Source organism: Lepidochelys kempii, chromosome 4 (assembly GCF_965140265.1).
Source record: "Lepidochelys kempii isolate rLepKem1 chromosome 4, rLepKem1.hap2, whole genome shotgun sequence".
NCBI lineage: Eukaryota > Metazoa > Chordata > Testudines > Cheloniidae > Lepidochelys > Lepidochelys kempii.
The window spans coordinates 22,594,834-22,615,144 of NC_133259.1; the positions used below are offsets into that span (position 1 = coordinate 22,594,834).

General features: G+C 40.9%; 1 protein-coding gene across 1 annotated transcript in view; it reads left to right on the plus strand.

Moving 5' to 3' along the window:
* The window catches only part of GRID2 (glutamate ionotropic receptor delta type subunit 2), a 1,023,637-nt gene that overhangs the window by 533,063 nt on the left and 470,263 nt on the right, over positions 1–20,311 (plus strand). Inside the window, exon 3 of the mRNA XM_073340701.1 lies at positions 17,572–17,856. Coding sequence (XP_073196802.1) covers positions 17,572–17,856 — 285 coding nt within the window. The remainder of the gene's footprint in view (positions 1–17,571; positions 17,857–20,311) is intronic.

Consider the following 20,311-nt stretch of genomic DNA (forward strand, 5'->3'; position numbering starts at 1 on the left):
GGAGTTACTTCCAAATTACTTGGAAAGACAATGAGACTCTATTTGCATATTATTTTAAGAAACCCATCAAGTGAATAAGGGATGGAGGCAAACTTCACATGAACAAGTGGGGGAAGGGGCAGCATGACATCTATGCCCCAGCAGGAGAGAGGACCTGGTCTGGGTTTTACTTTTCAAAGAATACATTGCAAACATTTAGTGCTCTATAAAGATAGGAGGGCTGAATCTCAAGTGATGAACAATTGAATCAAATGCTTGTATATAATGTTACCTTACAAGGTGGTCATTTCTGAAATCTCGAGGCACACTGGTGATTAATATCATTGTGAAATGTGTCTTCAGCATTATATGGAAATATGTATACTTAGTGATGTTATTTTTAAATTCTGTAGCCAAACAGTCACAAATAGCTTCCGTCTCGGGCATGAGAGATGGCAGCTTATGTCCTGTCTTCTATGTAAATTAAACATGGTGGAATCAAATCAGTGGAGGCTCCATTTATACACACGGGGAATGGAAAACCAAAAGGAAGGGGAAAACAGCATGAGGTAATCCTTCCTCTTGAAACAGTCATTTAACTTTGGAAGATATAAGCAAGGACAGAAGTCATCTTTGGCACCCATCACTTGACAGACACAAGGGAACAGAGGCCTTGCAAGCTGAGAGAGACATGTCCTTCAACTAAAGGTCAGGGAGGTGGTTATGCCTCTGGAAACAGAGTATAGGTGAGAAGCCACCTTGAACCAAGCCTGTATCTTTCCAGAGTAAGTTTTAAACTTTTAGATGCGTGTTTTTCACTTTCATTTGCTTGTATCCCTTTCTAACTTTATTCCCTTTACTTGATATCGCTTAATCTATAGCCTATTGTTCATTTTTTTTGGTTATTATAAACAAACTCTATGCTGAGTTTAAATGGAAGAATGTACTTACCCCAGGTAAATTGACAAGCTGTGATGTGTTACTGTTGTGACAGGTTGGATCGCCCTCCCACCCGCATCCAGGATGCCACCTGATGTGCTGGTGTTTCACTGGGCCCGCCTGCTCCACTAGCCTGAGTTTTCTCCCCCTGTTTTGCTTAATCAGGCTCTCCAGCCTCTGGCAGCACGCACACACATGTAGGGATGCACCAGCTGCAGACTCTCAGAGTCTGCATGAGCTCTCTATGGGAAGATTTAGCTATGAAATCGCCCAGCTCTGAAGTGCACACCCTCTTTGGGGAGTAAACCCAAAATAATATTGTCTTGAACTGTATAGAAAAGGCTGCACAGCGCAAGCTCATAAAAATTTGCCGTCTCCCTCAATGTGAAGAGAGAGAGAGATGCACAGCTTCTTGCCACCCCCTCCTACCCCCATATGAGTTGCACAAACTGGGTTATGTTATAAACAAGAAATAAGTCTATTAACTATAAACAGTAAGTTTAAGGGATAGCAAACAGAACAAAGCAGATTACTAAGCAAATCAAACAAAACATGCGTACTGAGCTTAAGATCTTAAAGTAACTGATTACAAGTAGTCATTTCTCACCCAAAATGGTGATTTGGGGCAGGTTGCAGAAATTCTTGAAGGTTAGCTACTCTGCTTGCATCTTAAATCTTCAGGTATCTTATTCACAGACCAGATCCCTTTTCCAGCCTGGATTCAGTACTCTCCCCCTTCCCTTCCCCTTTGTCCTTGTTCCTTAGGCGTTTCCAGCAGTCATCCTGGGTGGGGATTCAAGGAAAAGTGGGCTAGATCAACTTACTCCCCAGTCTTAAATAGAATTTACAGAAGGCAGGAACCTTTTGTTTCTCAGTCAGACCTCCCCCTCCTTTTAATAGAAAATCAGTACAAGTCCAAGATGGTGTTTAGTATCAGTTGACATGATCACCTGACCTTGGAGTGTAAAAGCAACATCCCAGGATGCTTCTCAGGAAGGAGAGAGATTACAATCTTGAAAGTCTTATTGTTTCTTCCTAATGGCCCATCAAGGCTGATGACCTGTTGTCTGGTAGGTGTTTCCCAAGGACACACACCGTTGTAATTGTTATATAGTCCATATTCCCTAACTTTTTAGATACAGAAATGATACATGCATACAAATTGGATAGTCTCATTCAGTAAATCATAACCTTTCCAATGATATCTCACATGACCCATCTTGCATAAAACATATCTTAGTTATGCCATATTCATATCATAACAATATTTTTATGAAAAATATGGAATTCCTCTTTCGAGGAACAAATAAACTTTATTATTTCTCACAAGAGGGCTGGACATTGCAGAGCACATGCTTTTGGGAAAATGCAGGAGTGTGTTGGGTCACCTTGCAGGTTTTAACGATGGCTGGTGGAAATGAGATTGGGGCTGCGGGACCAGGAGTGTGTTGGGTTACCTGGCAGGGGTTAACCATGGCTGTTGGAAACCAGATTGGGGCTGCAGGACGATAGACAGGCTACTGGGGTCAGAGCTGCAGAACAAGGGCTGTCGAGCACACAGACGCTCCCGGGTGTGACATGCATGCTGGGAGTAACAGCAGCAAAGCACTGCAAGGCACCCAGGATTGTAGGGCAAGTTGTGACATAACCCCTCACATGGCTGGATTGCACCCCAGAATGCTACAATAGTCTAATCTATTTGTCATAATACCAGCACAGTTATATCTATTAAAATAAAACAATGTATGTTTTATTAGCCTAAATGGAAGGTTATTACATGTAATGGTCTTCCTTTATGAAAGTAAAAAGTACTTTACAAATGGCAGCTCCTGATTCTGCATTAAGATGTGTTAGGGTGAATTTCTAAGCCTGTGCAAAGTCCCATTGCAGTTGGTGAGGCCCTGCACAGGGGCAGGGGCCCACACTTGTGGATTCCAAAGCTCAAATGAGTTTGTATTTCTCTATGTTCCATGATACACAAAAAATGCAAATTAAAAAAATCTGCCATGTCACTGGTACGACAGAGGTTCAGGAAATTTAACGAGATACCCCAGTGTATGTATGATTACAAACTACAGTGCCCTCCTGCATGAGGTTTTGTATCTTGTAGCTAGTTGTGACCTGAACAATGCATCTTTAAGAGGGAATTCAATAGAACATTGTGAAATAGTTGTGTCACATCTCAGACGCATGCAAATTTAATGTAATGTTTGATGTTGGAAGCATTTACAAACTTTACCCCATCTTTCTGAGAGCTCATTTATCATGGAATGAGATTGTTCACACTTCTGGGATGCCAATAAACCTCTCTCCCCACAACAAACCGAGAGAACCTTTCTGAAGATTTCCAAGGTAAGATGAGGGACAGGAGCTTCTTAGAGGGGTAGCAAGGAACCAGTTGTGGGGTTTCCCCTTGAAGGTTCAAGGGGAAATTGAAGTTCCACATGCAGAAGCTGACTTGCTTCCAGCTCCTGCATATCATATTCTGGTTTCATGTCTTGAACCCGTGTATGATTTGCATGACCCTAAAATTTAATTAGCATCTGGCACACTGCTGTAAGAATGTCAAGTACTCATTTAAACTTCCCTTTGTTAACATAACATCATTCAGTCACAATGTGCACTCTAATATATAGAAAGGAAATATGTTTATATTTGTGATAAATAATTTTCAGAGGTTCAAAACTGATCAGTTTTTATAGGCATCCAGGATTTTAGATGCTTATTCAAAGCATATTATATCTGTGTTTCTCAGGTGCTCCCCCATTGTCAGTAAATCAAAAGAGACAATGGAATTGTTTTCCAAATTGTAAGACTATTGGTTCTGCCAAATTTGCTTGGAAAATTAGTGAGAACAGGTCTTCTCGTTATATTTGCGGAACTTACTTCTTCTGTTTTGTCTGGAAATAACACGAGAACAGCCTTTTGGGAAGCAGTCTGCCACTTCTTTTTTCTGGCCAAATCTTAGAGGTTCATGAAAATGATAAATAATTGAAGAAAAAAGCTAACCTAATGTACCGGAACCTTTAAAAAAATTGTTTGGTTCTAGAAATGGTGAAGGTTCTTGGTTGGGGAGGTTTTTTTTCATCTTTTGGATGTGGTTTGTATATCTTTTATACATTTCAAACTTTTGTGCAGATATGGTTCCTTGGTGGCATTTGACCCATTCATTCATCCTTCTTCAGACAAATAGGAACTTAAGGCCTTCAAATCACTGTGCTCATGAGCTGGCAACATCATAATGTGGCATTCTGACATTGCCTTCATAATGAACCAAGATGACAATCCTTCATGTCATGGCAATGTGTAGATTAGCATGCAAGATACATCAGTGATTCGAGTAATTAATAATTTTACTTAAACTGTCCAACTCATGGATAGCTAAAAGGGGTGGTACCCAAAGGCTGATATGTTGCTGTGGGTTCTGAGGACTGTATGGACTTAGGGTCTGAGTGTCTTTTCACTAGTACAGTGGAGTAGAACAGGCTAACCCTTTTGAAATCAGAAGTCTTCACACCTGCACAAAACTGGTGTGAGATCAGAATCAGGCTATTTGTTAAACTTTTACCTGTTCTTCTGTACATTGCCTGCAGGGAACCACATATAGACAATTCAATGAAAAATGCACTTGAATTATACAAATACATGTTTTACAACAGATTTAAAAATTATTTACCCTTGGCAGCCAGCCTGTTGTAATTAAATGTCTGAAAGCTGACCTTTCTTTTCCATTTCTTTTGAAAGCCAATGCATCATGCTAATGAGATGCAGCAGTGAAATATTTGCAGTAATTGCATTAATTTTCCTGATCACATTTGACTAGGGTGACCAGGTGTCCTGATTTTACAGGGACAGTCCCGATATTTGGGGCTTTTTTTTATGTGGACTCCTATTACTCCTGACCCCATCCCGATTTTTCACACTTGTTATCTGGTCACCCCATGTTTGACCAATGACAGAGAGAGTGCTCTTTGCCACCATGCTGTTGACAGAGCTCACTTTGCAAAGAAACTTTTGCTTTACACAAGCCCAAAGAAATCCTATGAAGCAACAGACTCCTTACTGTAGTGTATGAAGTATACTAGTAGCACAGAGAACTAGTAATTTGAATTTGGCACACAAGCAAACAAATCCACATCCCGGTCAATTCCTGGCTGCCTAGGAGAGATGCACTGTGCCCCAAAGGGTAGGGCACTGATCTGAGAATCAGAACTAAATTCTTTTCTGAGTTTTGCCACAAACTCAATGTGACTTTGTACAAGTTGTTTTAACCTCTGTGTGCTTCAGTTTCCCCATCTGTAAAATGGGGATAATTATATTTGCCTACTTTTGTGAAATACTTTTTGATGTATGGATGAAAAATGCTATTTGAATGGTCAGTATAGCTGTCATGTCCTCTTATGTGCCCCCGAATGTAATCTCCTAAGGTAGACATACTATATTTTACAATAGACCTGATTCTCTTCTCTCTTACACCGTTGTGTAACTCCACTGACTTCAGTAGAATTACTCTTTAATTACAAGTGTAAAAATAGTGTAAACAGCAGGAGAATTGGATCCAACAGTGTGTGCATTATAGAGAGCTTCTGTAGCAGTGTGCTAATAAAAGACCTGCTGAAAGGAGAAAGAAAAACCCTGTCCTGTCAATCAGTTACCACAAGAAGTGTTGTCTCCAGGAAATTAAACTATAGTCGTGATGTGCAGCTGCTTACACCGAAACTTACACAGAAAGTAACAGTGTGCATATCCAGGGTGCAACAAATGCTGCAAAGCATATAAATATAAATATCTCAGATAGCTAGAAAGAGAGGCCACGTTTTCTCATTGTGGAAAATGGGGCATGTTTACTGAGGAGAAAAATTGCTTCATCTCACATAATAGTAATGCAGCTGGCACCTGTGTCCTGAACTTGCTGTATGTACTGATCCCAGGCTTAATGCATGAAGCCTAAAAACCTCCCATTCTGTCTGCCTGGTATCTATCTCTGTCAGGTCATATAGGTGGCAGCTGTGTAACTCCATAACAGTTATGAACAGGAAGAAACTTCTAAAATCCTCATTCCAGACAAAGGGCGGCGTCAGCAGAAATAGACCCATCTCTGATATCCAAGCAGAATTTGTGTCTTTTTATTTTCTGTCAGTGATGGGTGAAACTTTCATAGTGTGCATATTCCTTAATTATCAGCATAGGTTTTAAAAATCTTCTTGCACTTATACTTGCCTACCATATGTGTGGCTTAGGACGAGGGCCTACTGCTGCTTCTCCCATTATGGCAAAGTGCTAAGTGTTACCCAAATGCTTTGCGTTCTAAAGACACATTTTAAATTCATACAGATTCCCTTTATTATGACATTCCAAAAAGTCCCAAGAAAAGAAAACCAGCACTCCTGCTTTCTCCTGACATCTGTTGCACCTATTAAGGATGAAGCATTCTCACTAAAAGTTTGCAACTGACTCCAAAGAAACACTTTCCCAATATTCCTAGAGAAAGAACATAGACTCTCAAACTTGGGCCCCATTTTTAATCCCCTCTTCTCCATGCATATTAAGGCTGTCAAATTTTCAAACAAAAGCTCTTTTTATTAGATGTAGAGTCTGTCTATGCCCTTTTAGTGTAAATGTAAGTCCTGGCCTTAGTATTGTTTGCAGCTCAAATTGCAATGCTCATTCTATTTGCCTTATAGAATTATCTCTATTGTGAAAAAGAAATGAAACTTTCACAATCTAGGTGGCATATGAAAACTTCTTTCCTTTTCATTTTCTTTCCCATATACTGTCCACTAGCCCCCGAGAAGACTATGATCAGGATGCTTGCTGCTTGCATCTTGGGAGAGAAAGCAGTCCATGTTTTTGCTGTGGGCGGGGTCTCATTTTGAACAGTATTGTTCAGTGAGATCCATGCCTGGAAGAATGCCAAACTCCTCCAGGGCAGCATATGCAGATCTCTCTACTGTAGGGGTTCCCACTAAGATACAGCTACCAGCTGCATGTTCTTTTGTTTGCCCTGAAACAGGTTGTAGTATTGTGCTACACAGCACATCTGTCTCTCTCCGACAAAGCCTACTGTCTCCATACTAAAGGGCAGAACTAGAAATGCTTGTGAAGCACTGTAAATCAGAGAAGAGGGAGAGAGTGTGTGAAGGAACTTGTGGCAGCTGGAGTCTAATGAGGAATGGAATGTCCCGATTTGGTTGAAATGAGAGAGAGAGAGAGAGAATTATAATGGTATGTAGATCACACTTCTCATCCATAGATCTCAAAGCACTTCACAACGATGTGTAAATATCATTATCCCTGCTGCAGAAGGACCTGAGGCACAGATTATTCACTTAACTTGTCCAAAGTCAGCCACACAACAAATTAATAGCAGTGATGGAAATAAAAGATGGGACTCAAGACTCTGAGGTCCAGTGTCAGATCCTCTGGACCATGCTGTCTCCTGACAGTGGAGAGGACAGAGGGCAGAAGTGGGTGGGGAAAGAGAGAGAAGCAGAGGCCTGAACAGGGAAAGTGTGTGCCCTGTGGCTGGGTGGAAGGGGTTCCTGGAAGGGGAGAACAAGAAACAAGGTAATGAACAAAGAAATAAATGGTTTTTGACTGCTGAAAGGGGGAAATAGATTAGAAGGAAGAGGTGAAACAAGGGACAGAAAGGACGTGAGAGAAAACGAACGGAAAAAAGTGAAGGGGTGATGATCTAGCTGGGATATGATGGGAGACGAGGCATCCGGATGCCAATCTATCAGGATGTGCTGTTTTTTGCACACGCACATGTTCACACACAAACAAGTGGGAAACTGGGACATTAGTACTTTGAGCGAGACTAGCGCAAGGGGGCTTTAAATTGATCTGTTGTTTCATAACAGTGTAAATGGTTAGGCAGATTGTCATATAAAGTACAGCATTTTGATTTTTGTCAAATAGTGACAAGTATGCTGCATAAATTTTGTTTCTACACTTAACAATAACATTGTCCTGGTTAGTTTAATGAGAAGTGCATAAAATGAGACTTATTAATGCCCAAGGTTTAAATATAGGATTTTTCAAATGCTTGCACATTAAAAAACTAATAACTAGAATAAAACTATATGATTTTACCAGGGTGTTATCTTTCGATAAATTGTCATTAATTTTGTATTAAGCTGCTTTAGGACTCAGCCTTTTCATTTCTATATAATTGCTGCTATGCAGAGGGCAAGCTTGCTGTTAAATACTATATCAGACCCAATAATAACTTAATAACTCCTTGTACAGAGCTGAGAAAAGAAATTAAAAGTAAAAGATACAGCTACAGCTCAGGGCTGAAGTGAAGAAGGAAACTCATTAGCTTAAAGTGACATATGCTTTGTTTAATAAGTGATCAAGTATAATTCAATGCCAGTTACAAATATAAATTATAATATTTAATTTTATTTAATTGCTTCAGAATGCCACGTATGTAGGCACACAACTGAATGGAATTTTCTTACACAACAGTGAAGGAAGGCCTGTAATGTTTTGTGGCATATGGCTCACATGCCTGTAAGAAATGGGCTTGAACCAAAACCCCAGAATGGGCAACCCTGAACTTTGGAGATGTTCACATCTGAATCCCTGTATTTATGCTGGCTTGAACCCAAACAGCAGTTCCAAACATGATTGTACTTTGTCCAAATCCAGATCCAAATTTTGTGATGTAAGTCTATCTCCGTCTGTTATCTGTGCAGCAAAAGGGGTGTCACTTGCTCATTTTTGATAGCAGCAAAGCAGGGTGATGGACAGTGACAAACTCACAAATGTTTAGTAAGGCTGAAACATCATAATGTGCAGATAGAGAATACTGGTTTAGAGAAAAGCCTCCATACTTTTAAGCTTACCTGAACCTCTTAGTTCTGTAAAACTGAACTGAAAACCATATAGTATTTTGGCACCTCATCTTCTGTCCCCGGAGAGACTCTGGAATGGCAGAGCATGTGCAGAAGTGAAAAACAATGAAAGGACTTAACCAAACTTTCGTGGTTCGGTTCCAGTTTTTCTGTGCAAGTTTGTCACTGGCTCTGGCCCAGTACTTGCTAATGTCAATGGAAGGTACTCCCATTGACTCAAGGAGTTGTGGGTCAGCAGCCCCATTGATTATGGGGATAAGGGTTTCTTGAGCACTTACCTATTGGTAATTTGTGTTTGCAGTAGCCATGGATGGTATATGAGAAATGGGTAAATATTTTATGTATATTGGAACCCTGACTTTACAAAGATCTTAGAGAGATGCACCAAATCTTTGTAAAATTGAGAGATTACATAATCAAATGTCCAGGGGCTCAGCAGACGAGAGACTGATGAATAACATTAATCCTATGGTGCTCCTAAACTCTGCAGCCTTACACTCTTGTAGATCCCAGGAGTGCTGAAGGGGTGAAACCTCAGTAAATGCAGTTAGAGGAATAAGCAACTTTCCTTTAAATATAGGGCTTCAACTAACTGGAGCTTGGGAAATTGAGGTCCACCCAGCTATATGTTGTGACATTGCTCTTAAGTATGTTTTGCGCTGTTGAGACTCTGTTAGTTGAACTATTTATATGACTTGCATAATATTAACATTGTTTGCTGTGGAGGGCATGTGTTATCTGTGAAAAATTCTAATAGCCCAGATGAGACAAAAAAAAGATTTATTGAGAATTAACTAACAAGATCTCATGATCAGATGCCTCATAGTTATATATTTTTATCCTTTTTCCTTGCTCACAAGATTATGAACATAAAGCAAAAAGACCTGTAGTTTATCTGTTTAAACTTCCTATACATTTTCATGCTAATTTTTCCTTTTCTGACTGGTGATCTCTTTTATGTTGAAGCCACGGATTTGTTAGACTTATTTAATGACAAGAGAGACTGCTGTAGAAACCGAGACCCACTCTGTGGTGAGTGCTTAACTGCTCAAAGGAAAGAGAAAGGGCAGAACACAGGCTATCTGGGTTGAGGAAGGCAAAGAGATCTGAACATTATCCTTTTTGTCCCAGGTGTGGGGAAGGCATGATGATCTACTTGCTTTCATCATCTTTTATCATCCTGAGGCTCAGAAGGAAATGTGGGGAGCGGCTAACTATTCAGTCTACAGAGGAGTGAGACAGAGGGAAGAAAGGGCGTCCTGGGCAGAGAATGACAGTAATGAAATGTTAGAGTAGCAGTCGTGTTAGTCTGTATCTGCAAAAAGAAAAGGAGGACTTGTGGCACCTTAGAGACTAACAAATTTATTTGAGCATAAGCTTTCGTGAGCTACAGCTCACTTCATCGGATGCGTTCAGTGGAAAAAAAGTAATAGCTTTCCTCATTGTAGCCCGCTACAAAAGATTTCCAAAATAAGCAAGAAATTTTGGGTGCCTAAAGAACTTGGATGCCCGCATTTTTTCCTCAAACTAAATTTCAAGAACAATGATTGTGTAACACAATTAATTCTCCTGATTTATGTGTGCACTACTTGCATCTGCTTTATAAACATGTTTTTAGATAGAGAATCTTGTTGCTAAGTTCTGGCAGTCAGTAGCCATTGTTTCCAATATATAAAGCACAAATTTTCAAGGTTTTTTTTTATTCAGCTATTTTAAATCATGTTAGGCTGAAAGTACTTAGCCCAAGCTGACAGCCCAGATGTTAGCTATTTATTTTAAATGAAATTGGTTACGCTTTATTAAAAAAAAAACAAAAAAACAACGCATTGAACATAAAAATTGGATATTTAGTGCCTTAAGAAGCTGTGCCAAGCTCCAACTTAAAAGAATATCTCAAAGATTAAGTTTTATTGGAAATCAGCCCACTATGTGAACTTCAGGTGTTTTGGAAAAGCCAAGATAAATCTGAAAACTAGATAATAAACATGTATACATATGACAACATTTTCAGATTATCTTATAGCATAAAGGTTCTTATAATGCAGCAGTAAATTTCTCAAGGTTTATGTTCTTTTCAGAAATTATTTTTCATAATATGGAAATTATATTTTTTAAAAATTACTGCATTTTCAACCAATAAATAAATAAATGGTCTACACAATATGAACAGCATGATAAAAAAATGAAATGCTTACTCATTAAGGACCTACGGTGGAAGTTCTGTCTGTATGATAGCAGGATTGAGAGTTAGGCTATGTCCACATTACCAGTTACGTTGGTACAAGTTATAGCGCTCTGGGGTGTGACTAAGCCACCCTCCTGAGCGACGTAAGTAACATTGACCTATGTGCCGGTGTGGACAGTGCTATGTCGGCAGGAGAGCTATGAAGAGCTGACATAGCTACCGCTGCTCGCAGGGGCCGAAGTAATGGAGTGAACGGCAGAGTTCTCTCCCGTCGGCTTAGAGCACCTGCCCTAGCAGTTCTGAAGCAGCACAGTTGCAAGCTCTGTCATGTAGCCATAGCCTTAGTGTGAAAACTAAAAAATATGATTAGCCTTAGAGGTGAGCCTGAGTCACTAAACTGTAGAGATTCCAAAGGTCCTACCCCAATATTTTTGATCTACTTACAAAAGTGAAGACACTCACTCTTAAGCAGAGAGTTATTTGTTCTCCACGGGAGTTAATAGAGAGTGATGAGGTAGTACTGTCATCAGTGCCCCCTGATGTTCCAATGCCTTCAGCTTCTATGGGTCTCTATCGGTGGGGACCTTGGGGCAATGAACGATTTACTTACTATGGCATAAATCAGCTCCTCTCTCTAGGATAAATGAGAGCCCTTTTCCAGGATAAATGAGACATTTTAGAGCATATGAAGAAACAGTGTGAGTCCATTGTGGTCTCCCTTTGTTAGAGGATGGAGAGGCAGAATATTCTAGATGAACGAACGTGAGACTGGGAGTCAGAAATTCTTGAATCATGGCTTTGCCAGTGACTCACTGTGGCCTTGGGCAAGTCACTTAACCTCTGTGTCTCAATTTCCTCATCTGCTACATGTAATTAATACTGTTTACTTAGTGGCCCACTGTAAGGAATAGACATTTACTCCAGTATTCTCTAAATACAGAACGAGAAACACTGCAATAAATTTACTTGTTGTGGCTTGGGGTATGTCCCGTTTTAATATCATCCTGTAACAGGGTGGCCTGTTCTTCTACCGGTGAGGGGGCCAAGGGCCTGTTCAATTATTAGTCCCAGCTTGGAAGGGGTCAGGTGAATCCTACAGACCGATGAGCGAGCCAAGCTGAGAGGAGCAGTGGAAAGGCTGCTGTAGTACAGGCAGGGCCGTCCCATGTGTAGGGCAAATCGGGGTGACCGTCCTGGGCCCCGCACTTCAATAAAATTGGGACTGTCCTGATATTTAGCCCTTTGTCCCACGTTCTGTCTGACTGTATGATCAGGACGCCATTTGTCCTGATATTCAGGTAAGGAGGCGGGCAGGGAGGTGAGGCAGGTGGGCAAGCAGGGTGAGGAGGTGAATGGGAAGGTGAGGGGCAGGCAGGCGAATGGCGAGGAAGACGAGCCTGGGGGGGCGTGCCGGATGGATGGCAAGGAGACTAGCAGGGAGGTTGATTTGTCCCAGGCCCCACACCCCGCTAGGGACGTCCAGGGGAAATTAATTGAAAGTGATCGTTCCACCTGAGGGTGCATATACTCTTTGGGGTGGGGTCTGAGTAAAAGTTAATAGCTACGCTGCTATTGAAAAGGTGTCGGGTGGTGCAGGGTGGAGCTCTGAGTGCCTCATGATTTGGTGAGCCTATCTGGATCACTATTCAGTGGTCTGCAAATCTGTCTCTGGCGTTTTGTTTCAGAACAGCCACTCCTTTCCCATAAGATTGGGCCAAGCTTTATCTTGGCCGGGTTTGTAGGGTAAGGTGGGAGACTAGGAGAGTGATCCCGCCCAGCTTTGCACTCACCCCGGGAAGCGATAGCTCCTGTCTTGTGGGGCTGGGGGGTTGCAGAGTGAGCTAAGCCCAGCTGGCCTTGCACTATCCCCAGGCAATGGTGGCTCCATCATGTCCCAAGGTGCTGGCATGGGCCTGGCTACCCACTCTGGCTTGTTGGCCTTTGCTGCTAAGAGCACCCTGCCACTGTGTCACATGGTGCTCATTGGGGATTCTCTTTGACTTGGGCATGTGTGTGCCAAGTCGGGGAGAGGGCAATTGGTGAACTGGACTTATAGGTTTGGGGCGACTGAGCTTCCTGTAGTTAGCTGCTGCCTATGCCTGGAAGGAGACTCTGCCACACCCAATTCTCTTCACAGGCTCAGTTTTCTTCTTCAAACATAAAACGAGGCAAAACATGAAAAACAAAAGTACTTCCTCTGCCCAACTTGGCTACATCTCCTAGAGGCTTGCCTCCCTCAGTGCTGAAAGCAAGACCCACCCTTCCCTTCAATTCTCCTGACTCATGCTCTACTCCAACTTTCTGGTACAGATCTCTCTACGGAGCTCTCTTAGCCCTTTACAGGGGTCACTTGACCTCTTCCCATCTGGGTCTGATCAGTGAACAGATGTGGCAGGCCATCCTGTTATATATCCACCACGTGGTGCTTGTGAGGGTAAATTAATGTGTACAACTCTTTAGATATGTAAATATTATTATTAATCCTGTATTCTTTAAGGCTTACTTTGTCACACCTCTAATAGAATTGTATACTTGTCCATTTGAATTTGACATTTCTACTATATTGAAGAAAGATGTAAAAGACATAGGGATGTTTATGGTGTATTGATGGTAAAAGAATGTAGCTTGATCATATTAGGAATAGGTTCGATATCAGCTTTAAAATACTACCTCTCAGGTGGTGACAGTAAATGAAAGGAGTCTTGAATGACAAGATGCTTTTAAAATCCTTGTGTAATCTTTTTACTTAGAGGTAGGGCACAGTACTGGCTGATTTTTTTTCAAGCTTGGGAGGGAATGGAGAGAGGCTTTTCAGATGCTTTTGTGCTGCAGTTACTGAAATGATAAACTACCACAGAAAATTTGGGTACGCAGAAAAAAGTTTTAATTGAGCTTTTCATTGAGCCCTATATATTATCTTTTCTTGACAATCTTTCACTTCTTACAGAGGCAAAATTCCCATTGAAGCCAATGGGAGTTATGTCTGGGTAAGGAGTGTGTATAATGTCTTGACACCAGGAAATGGTTTGGTTTTGTTTATGTGGGTATAAACAGTGCAGAGAACTCTCTACCTAAAAAATAATTCAATCGGAGGGAGACTGATGCAGAGAATGAACATTCCAAATAACAAGACTTTCTCCACCGTCTGCCTGTACATTCAGTTCATCAGAATTTGTAAGACTAACTGGAGGTGCGAAGGTTCATTTGTCAGCAAAATTGACTGCATTACCATCCCATCTCAACACCCACATACACTCCTTGGGGGGAGGGATAGCTCAGTGGTTTGAGCATTGGCCTGCTAAACCCAGGGTTGTGAGTTCAATCCTTGAGGGGGCCATTTGGGATCTGGGGCAAAAATTGGGGATTGGTCCTGCTTTGAACAGGGGGTTTGACTAGATGACCTCCTGAGGTCCCTTCCAACCCTGATATTCTATGATTCCTTGTATGCGTAACTGGGGAAGCAGGAGCCTTGAGGGTGACTGCAATCCTCAAGCTTCAAGAGTATTCATGCATCCGATGAAGTGAGCTGTGGCTCATGAAAGCTTATGCTCAAATAAATTTGTTAGTCTCTAAGGTGCCACAAGTGCTCCTTTTCTTTTTGCGAATACAGACTAACACGGCTGCTACTCTGAATCCATTCATAATAGAGTGACCTGGAGTGAGCAGATTGCAGGTGCTCTTTCACGCTGTATGCTAGGAGCCGGATTTGGTCCCATGAAGCATCAGAATAAATCCATCATAGAATTGTATGCTTTTTTCCCTCCTATTTTGCTTTGTTTCAGTAACACAGTGCACAGTGAAAATTCCCCCTCTTTTGCAGTATTATTAGTGAGTCTCCTGATTATTTTTTGGTCATAAGGAGTGCCTGGGAATATAGACATCTGACATGAGAAGGATCCTCAGGGTGATTTCTGTAAGACTGTCTCTGACACTGATGTGTTTTGTAAACTAATGTTTGAGAGACTGAGTGGGTGCAGGGCGTATTTTATTTAAAGGGATGCTGTCGGGTCCATTTAGGCCTAAACTTCAGCAGCACTGAAATAAACCTTTTCTGCAAAGATTAGTTTAGTTTTAAAAAAAAAAATTCCAAACTAAAAATAGAGGATAATTTTTTTAATGACACTGGACATTTTTATCTTTGAAGGAATAGCATTCCCTGCAGGACTTCCACTCTAGATATCACAATATTTACCCAGTGTATGAAAAGAGCACTGGAAAAGTGATTAGAAACTGAGTAAAAAGAAACATTAACTAGTCTATATCATTGTCCAAAATGAATGACATGCAGAAAGTTAACAAGCAGTATAAAAGGCAAATAGTTAATAAGATTATTTTTAAAATAGCTTTAATAAGCTGTTGGGTTCTTAATAATACAATGTAGTGTAGGGAGGGAAACTCATGGTTTAAAAATGTATTGAATTTAACCTGACAGTGCCTCTTCCGTCCACGCTGGGACCCAGCACAAGTAGTAGGCTATACTCTGGGCATCTACACAGGGGAAGGGATCATTTTCCCCATCTCCAGTGCTTTGGAGCCACTCTGTGGAGGCTACTTTACCATAGTGCCCCAATTGCCTCCCCAAAAGCCTCCATTATAGAAGGGAGGACAAAAAAACCTGTGAAGTATTGAATCCTTTGCCATCATCCCTGCCCTTCTTCACTTGTTCATTTGTGCTCCGCTATGCAGTGAAGCCCCAGAGAGCTGAACTCCATGACATTCAGGAGTACATGCAGGGACGGCATGAGGCATAAGCAGACGAAACAGATGCTTAGGGCCCCATGCAACTAAAGTGGTTCCCCCATTCACTTTTTTAGTATGTGTTGTTTGTGTATGTGGGGAGAAATATTCCTGCTTCGGGCCCCCAATAGGCTAGCACTGCCTCTGGGTATGTGCATCCTGTGATAGCTCCATGGAAATCCATCTCCACTTTACACAGCAGAGCCACACTTTTCCCGGTACAGAGGGACCTCCCTGTCTGTGAAGTAGGATACTGAAATAATTCAGATGGATAAGTCTGGTGATGTGAAGTATGGAATAACCCCTTCCTTCAATCCTTATTGTCACTTCTTGGTTGGTATATTATTTTGACATACACGGTGATTTTCTTTTGACTCTTTTAGAAGTAATCTTGAATATTACTGAATATTACATGGTAAATGTATGTATTTTATATGAAAAAAGTTCTGTGTCCATGATCTCCCATACAGTCTCTTGGCTACATTGGTAAGATTTATAAGGACTAGACTGTGATAACCTTATTCACATTGAATAGTGCCTTATGCCATAAATAGTTATATTGAGGTCAATGAGACTATTTGTAGAGTAATGTAAGCGGATGACAATCTGATCTAACTGGTCTGAAAACAAAATATGTCTGCCATAATAATACTTTAAAGGCCAATTTTTTCACATGTATGTTCTTCATTTGTGTCCTGTCTGGTTGTATGCACAAAACCTGCACACAAAATTGCACACCTAAAGTACGACATATGCACCTGTAAATACCTATTGTGTATTCTTGCATAATTCTATTTTGCGTGTATAAATACAGGGTAACTGCACATGTAGTTTTGCCAATGTCAAATTAGGCATTTAAAAAATTGTCCCTGATTTCTGCTCCAGGGAATTTCGTTACAAGCTGGGGTTGCTGCCTTGCTCTGGCTCTCAACTCAATTAGAAAGACTAAATAAACACTTCACACTCTGCTTTATTTCACAGAGTAATGCTTAAAAATTACAGACCAAATTATGTATTCTTTTGTATTGATTGATTGCATTAACATTAATCGTGATAAGTACCTTTGGTATTCACGTGGATGTCATTAGTGTAATATTCAGAACTTCTGCTGTAACTCAGCCTTCATTAATTGGGCTATAAGTTACAAGGTGTTACTTTTTGCATGAACATGGTTTTCCAAAAAGTGGGGAGGGAAAGCTTGCAGAAATTCTGACCCAAGTTTTGAATTGTATTTACAAGATGGTGGGTTTTTTTAGTTGAAACACTAAAATAGACAAGTTAGATCACATATGCTGTACAGTGCTTGTATAACCAAGAGCCATTCAATTTTGGGTTCTTTCTGGACAAGCTTATGTGCATGACTATATTCAGTTGCCTTCAAAAGTTGACAGCTAGTCTGAGCTGTTATTCTGTCAAATTCAGCAAGTGTAATGCAAATATCTTATTCCCAGAACTGGCATACTGGACTTTGGAAAGTGTTTATCTCCCCAGAAAATCCAGTTATTTTGATAGTTGGGTTTAGTTTGTAAGAGTCTTCCAAAAGCTATATTTATAGATTAAGTTTATGTTCTAGCCGAGTTTCACTTCCAGGACAGGGGAAGGACCAGTCTTACTGCTCTTGGTAGTGATAATAGGTAAGGCAGTTTGAAATGAATAGACAAGCCTCCTGACTTTTATAGCACAAGGTAGATTTTAGATTGGACTGTTTTACAATGAACAAGATTATTGAATTTACAAAATGCTAACTTCTTTTTACTTCACTGAAGCTCTCGCATGTCAGCTCTCAGTATTTATTTGTTTCAGCAGAAAAATGAGCTGTGAGCCCTGAACTGCCCTTGTCATCTTGAATATCACTGTTTTTTCTTACAGCATGTGACCTTATGAACCAAGGCATCCTGGCCCTTGTCAGCTCCATTGGCTGTACGTCAGCGGGATCCCTGCAGTCCTTGGCAGATGCCATGCACATCCCTCACCTCTTCATCCAGCGTTCAACAGCTGGGACTCCAAGAAGTGGCTGTGGCCTCACCAGGAGCAATCGAAATGATGACTACACGTTGTCTGTCCGCCCACCCGTCTATCTAAATGATGTTATATTGAGGGTGGTTACGGAATACGCCTGGCAGAAGTTCATTGTTTTTTATGATAACGAGTATGGTAAGTATTTATTTAGTGGGGGAGATTGTTATCAAATCTATAATTATATTAAAAGCAATTGCATTAAATCTTTAAAATCTTCCACTACATTACATTTTGCATATAAGCATTTATGGCGATGTTAGCATTTCACATAACCCCAGAAAAATCTATTTCTAAAAGCTATCAATTTTTATGGTTTTGTTTGATAATTCCTTTGATAAAGTTAAATGCAGAATTTATCTAGCCTTCTATCTTGTGTTTATGAAGTGTAAATGATTTTAATGAGTTTTGTTGTTTGCCAGTGTGTGCAAATAGATTACGACAATTTAGCAGATAGAATATATGAGTTCACACTTCGAGAATTTTGTCAAGGGGCAAATCTTTTGTTGTACTGGAGTCTTTTGTGGAGTAGGAATTTGAAATAGCAATGTAAGCAAGAAACAAATTTTAACAGCAATGGTTCTGGTGAATGCAGGCCTTGCAGGTAAACTTCTTGAGTAGAGATATAGAAATAGATACTTGGGTTAGGGGGAGGGGCAGAAAGGAGAGGCATTCTTTTTAACCTTTGAGTGCATTTAGTGCTTATAAGAGGTGCTGAACAACCAGTCCTGTGTCAACAGAACAAGTACAACACAAACAGTGCAAATTAGCCCATTCTATCCAACTGTGTGTTTCAATCAATTTCTGGAGGGATTGCGTCTCAGGTTGACTGAGAGTAGGGTTAGACAAGTTATAGTTGATATATTATCTGAATAATTTCATCATTTTCTCTGTTCATGAATTGTTTTGAAACCAAACCTGCTTTTTGCAGAAGTATTTTCAGTCAGTTTGGATGAACATTTAACAACTTATTATCAAACTTACGTCTTCAGGTTGTGAACTATTCTATTCAGGTTTCAGAGTAACAGCCGTGTTAGTCTGTACTCGCAAAAAGAAAAGGAGTACTTGTGGGACCTTAGAGACTAACCAATTTATTTGAGCATGAGATTTCATGAGCTACAGCTCACTTCATCGGATGCATACTGTGGAAACTGCAGAAGACATTATATACACAGAGACCATGAAACAATACCTCCTCCCACCCCACTCTCCTGCTGGTAATAGCTTATCTAATGTGATCATCAAGTTGGGCCATTTCCAGCACAAATCCAGGTTTTTTCATGCCCCCACCCCCATACACACACAAACTCACTCTCCTGCTGGTAATAGCCCATCCAAAGTGACCACTCTCCTCACAATGTGTATGAAAATCAAGGTGGGCCATTTCCAGCACAAATCCAGGTTTTCTCACTCCCCCCACCCCACCCCCCTTTTTTTTTTCCAAAAAAACACACACACAAAAACTCACTCTCCTGCTGGTAATAGCTTATCCAAAGTGACCACTCTCCCTACAATGTGCATGATAATCAAGGTGGGCCATTTCCCGCACAAATCCAGGTTTTCTCACCCCCCCACCCCCATACACACACAAACTCAAGAGTGAGTTTGTGTGTGTATAGGGGTGGGGGGGTGAGAAAACCTGGATTTGTGCGGGAAATGGCCCACCTTGATTTTCACACACATTGTGAGGAGAGTGGTCGCTTTGGATAAGCTATTACCAGCAGGAGAGTGAGTTTTTGTGTGTGTTTTTTTGAAAAAAAAAAAAAAAAAAAAGGGTGGGGTGGGGGGGGAGTGAGAAAACCTGTATTTGTGCTGGAAATGGCCCACTTTGATTTTCACACACATTGTGAGGAGAGTGGTCACTTCGGATGGGCTATTACCAGCAGGAGAGTGAGTTTGTGTGTGTGTGTGGGGGGGGGGGCGGAGGGTGAGAAAACCTGGATTTGTGCTGGAAATGGCCCAACTTGATGATCACTTTAGATAAGCTATTACCAGCAGGACAGTGGGGTGGGAGGAGGTATTGTTTCATGGTCTCTGTGTATATAATGTCTTCTGCAGTTTCCACAGTATGCATCCGATGAAGTGAGCTGTAGCTCACGAAAGCTTATGCTCAAATAAATTGGTTAGTCTCTAAGGTGCCCCAAGTACTCCTTTTCTTTTTGCGAATACAGACTAACACGGCTGTTACTCTGAAACCTGTCATTATGCAAGGCACTGCATTTAGCCGTATGGAGTGGAAATCTATCAACTGCATGAAAAAACTTGTACAGATACAGACAGACATCATCTTCCATTCCAAATGCAAACAGATGGGCATTGTACCAAAAGGACTGAAGGTAAAAAATCCATTACAATCTACACACCACACAGACTGTGCTGACAGCTTGTGCCACACGCTCTCAAAGAAACTGCGGAATCACCTGATCAACATCCTCTACAGGAAACAGGGAAAGATTAAGAATGAGCTCTCAAAAATAGATACTCTCATAAAAAACCAACCTTCCACACAAACTTCCTCATGGCTGGATTTTACTAAAACTAGACAAGCCATTTACAATGCACACTTTGCTTCTCTACAAAAGAAAAAGGACAC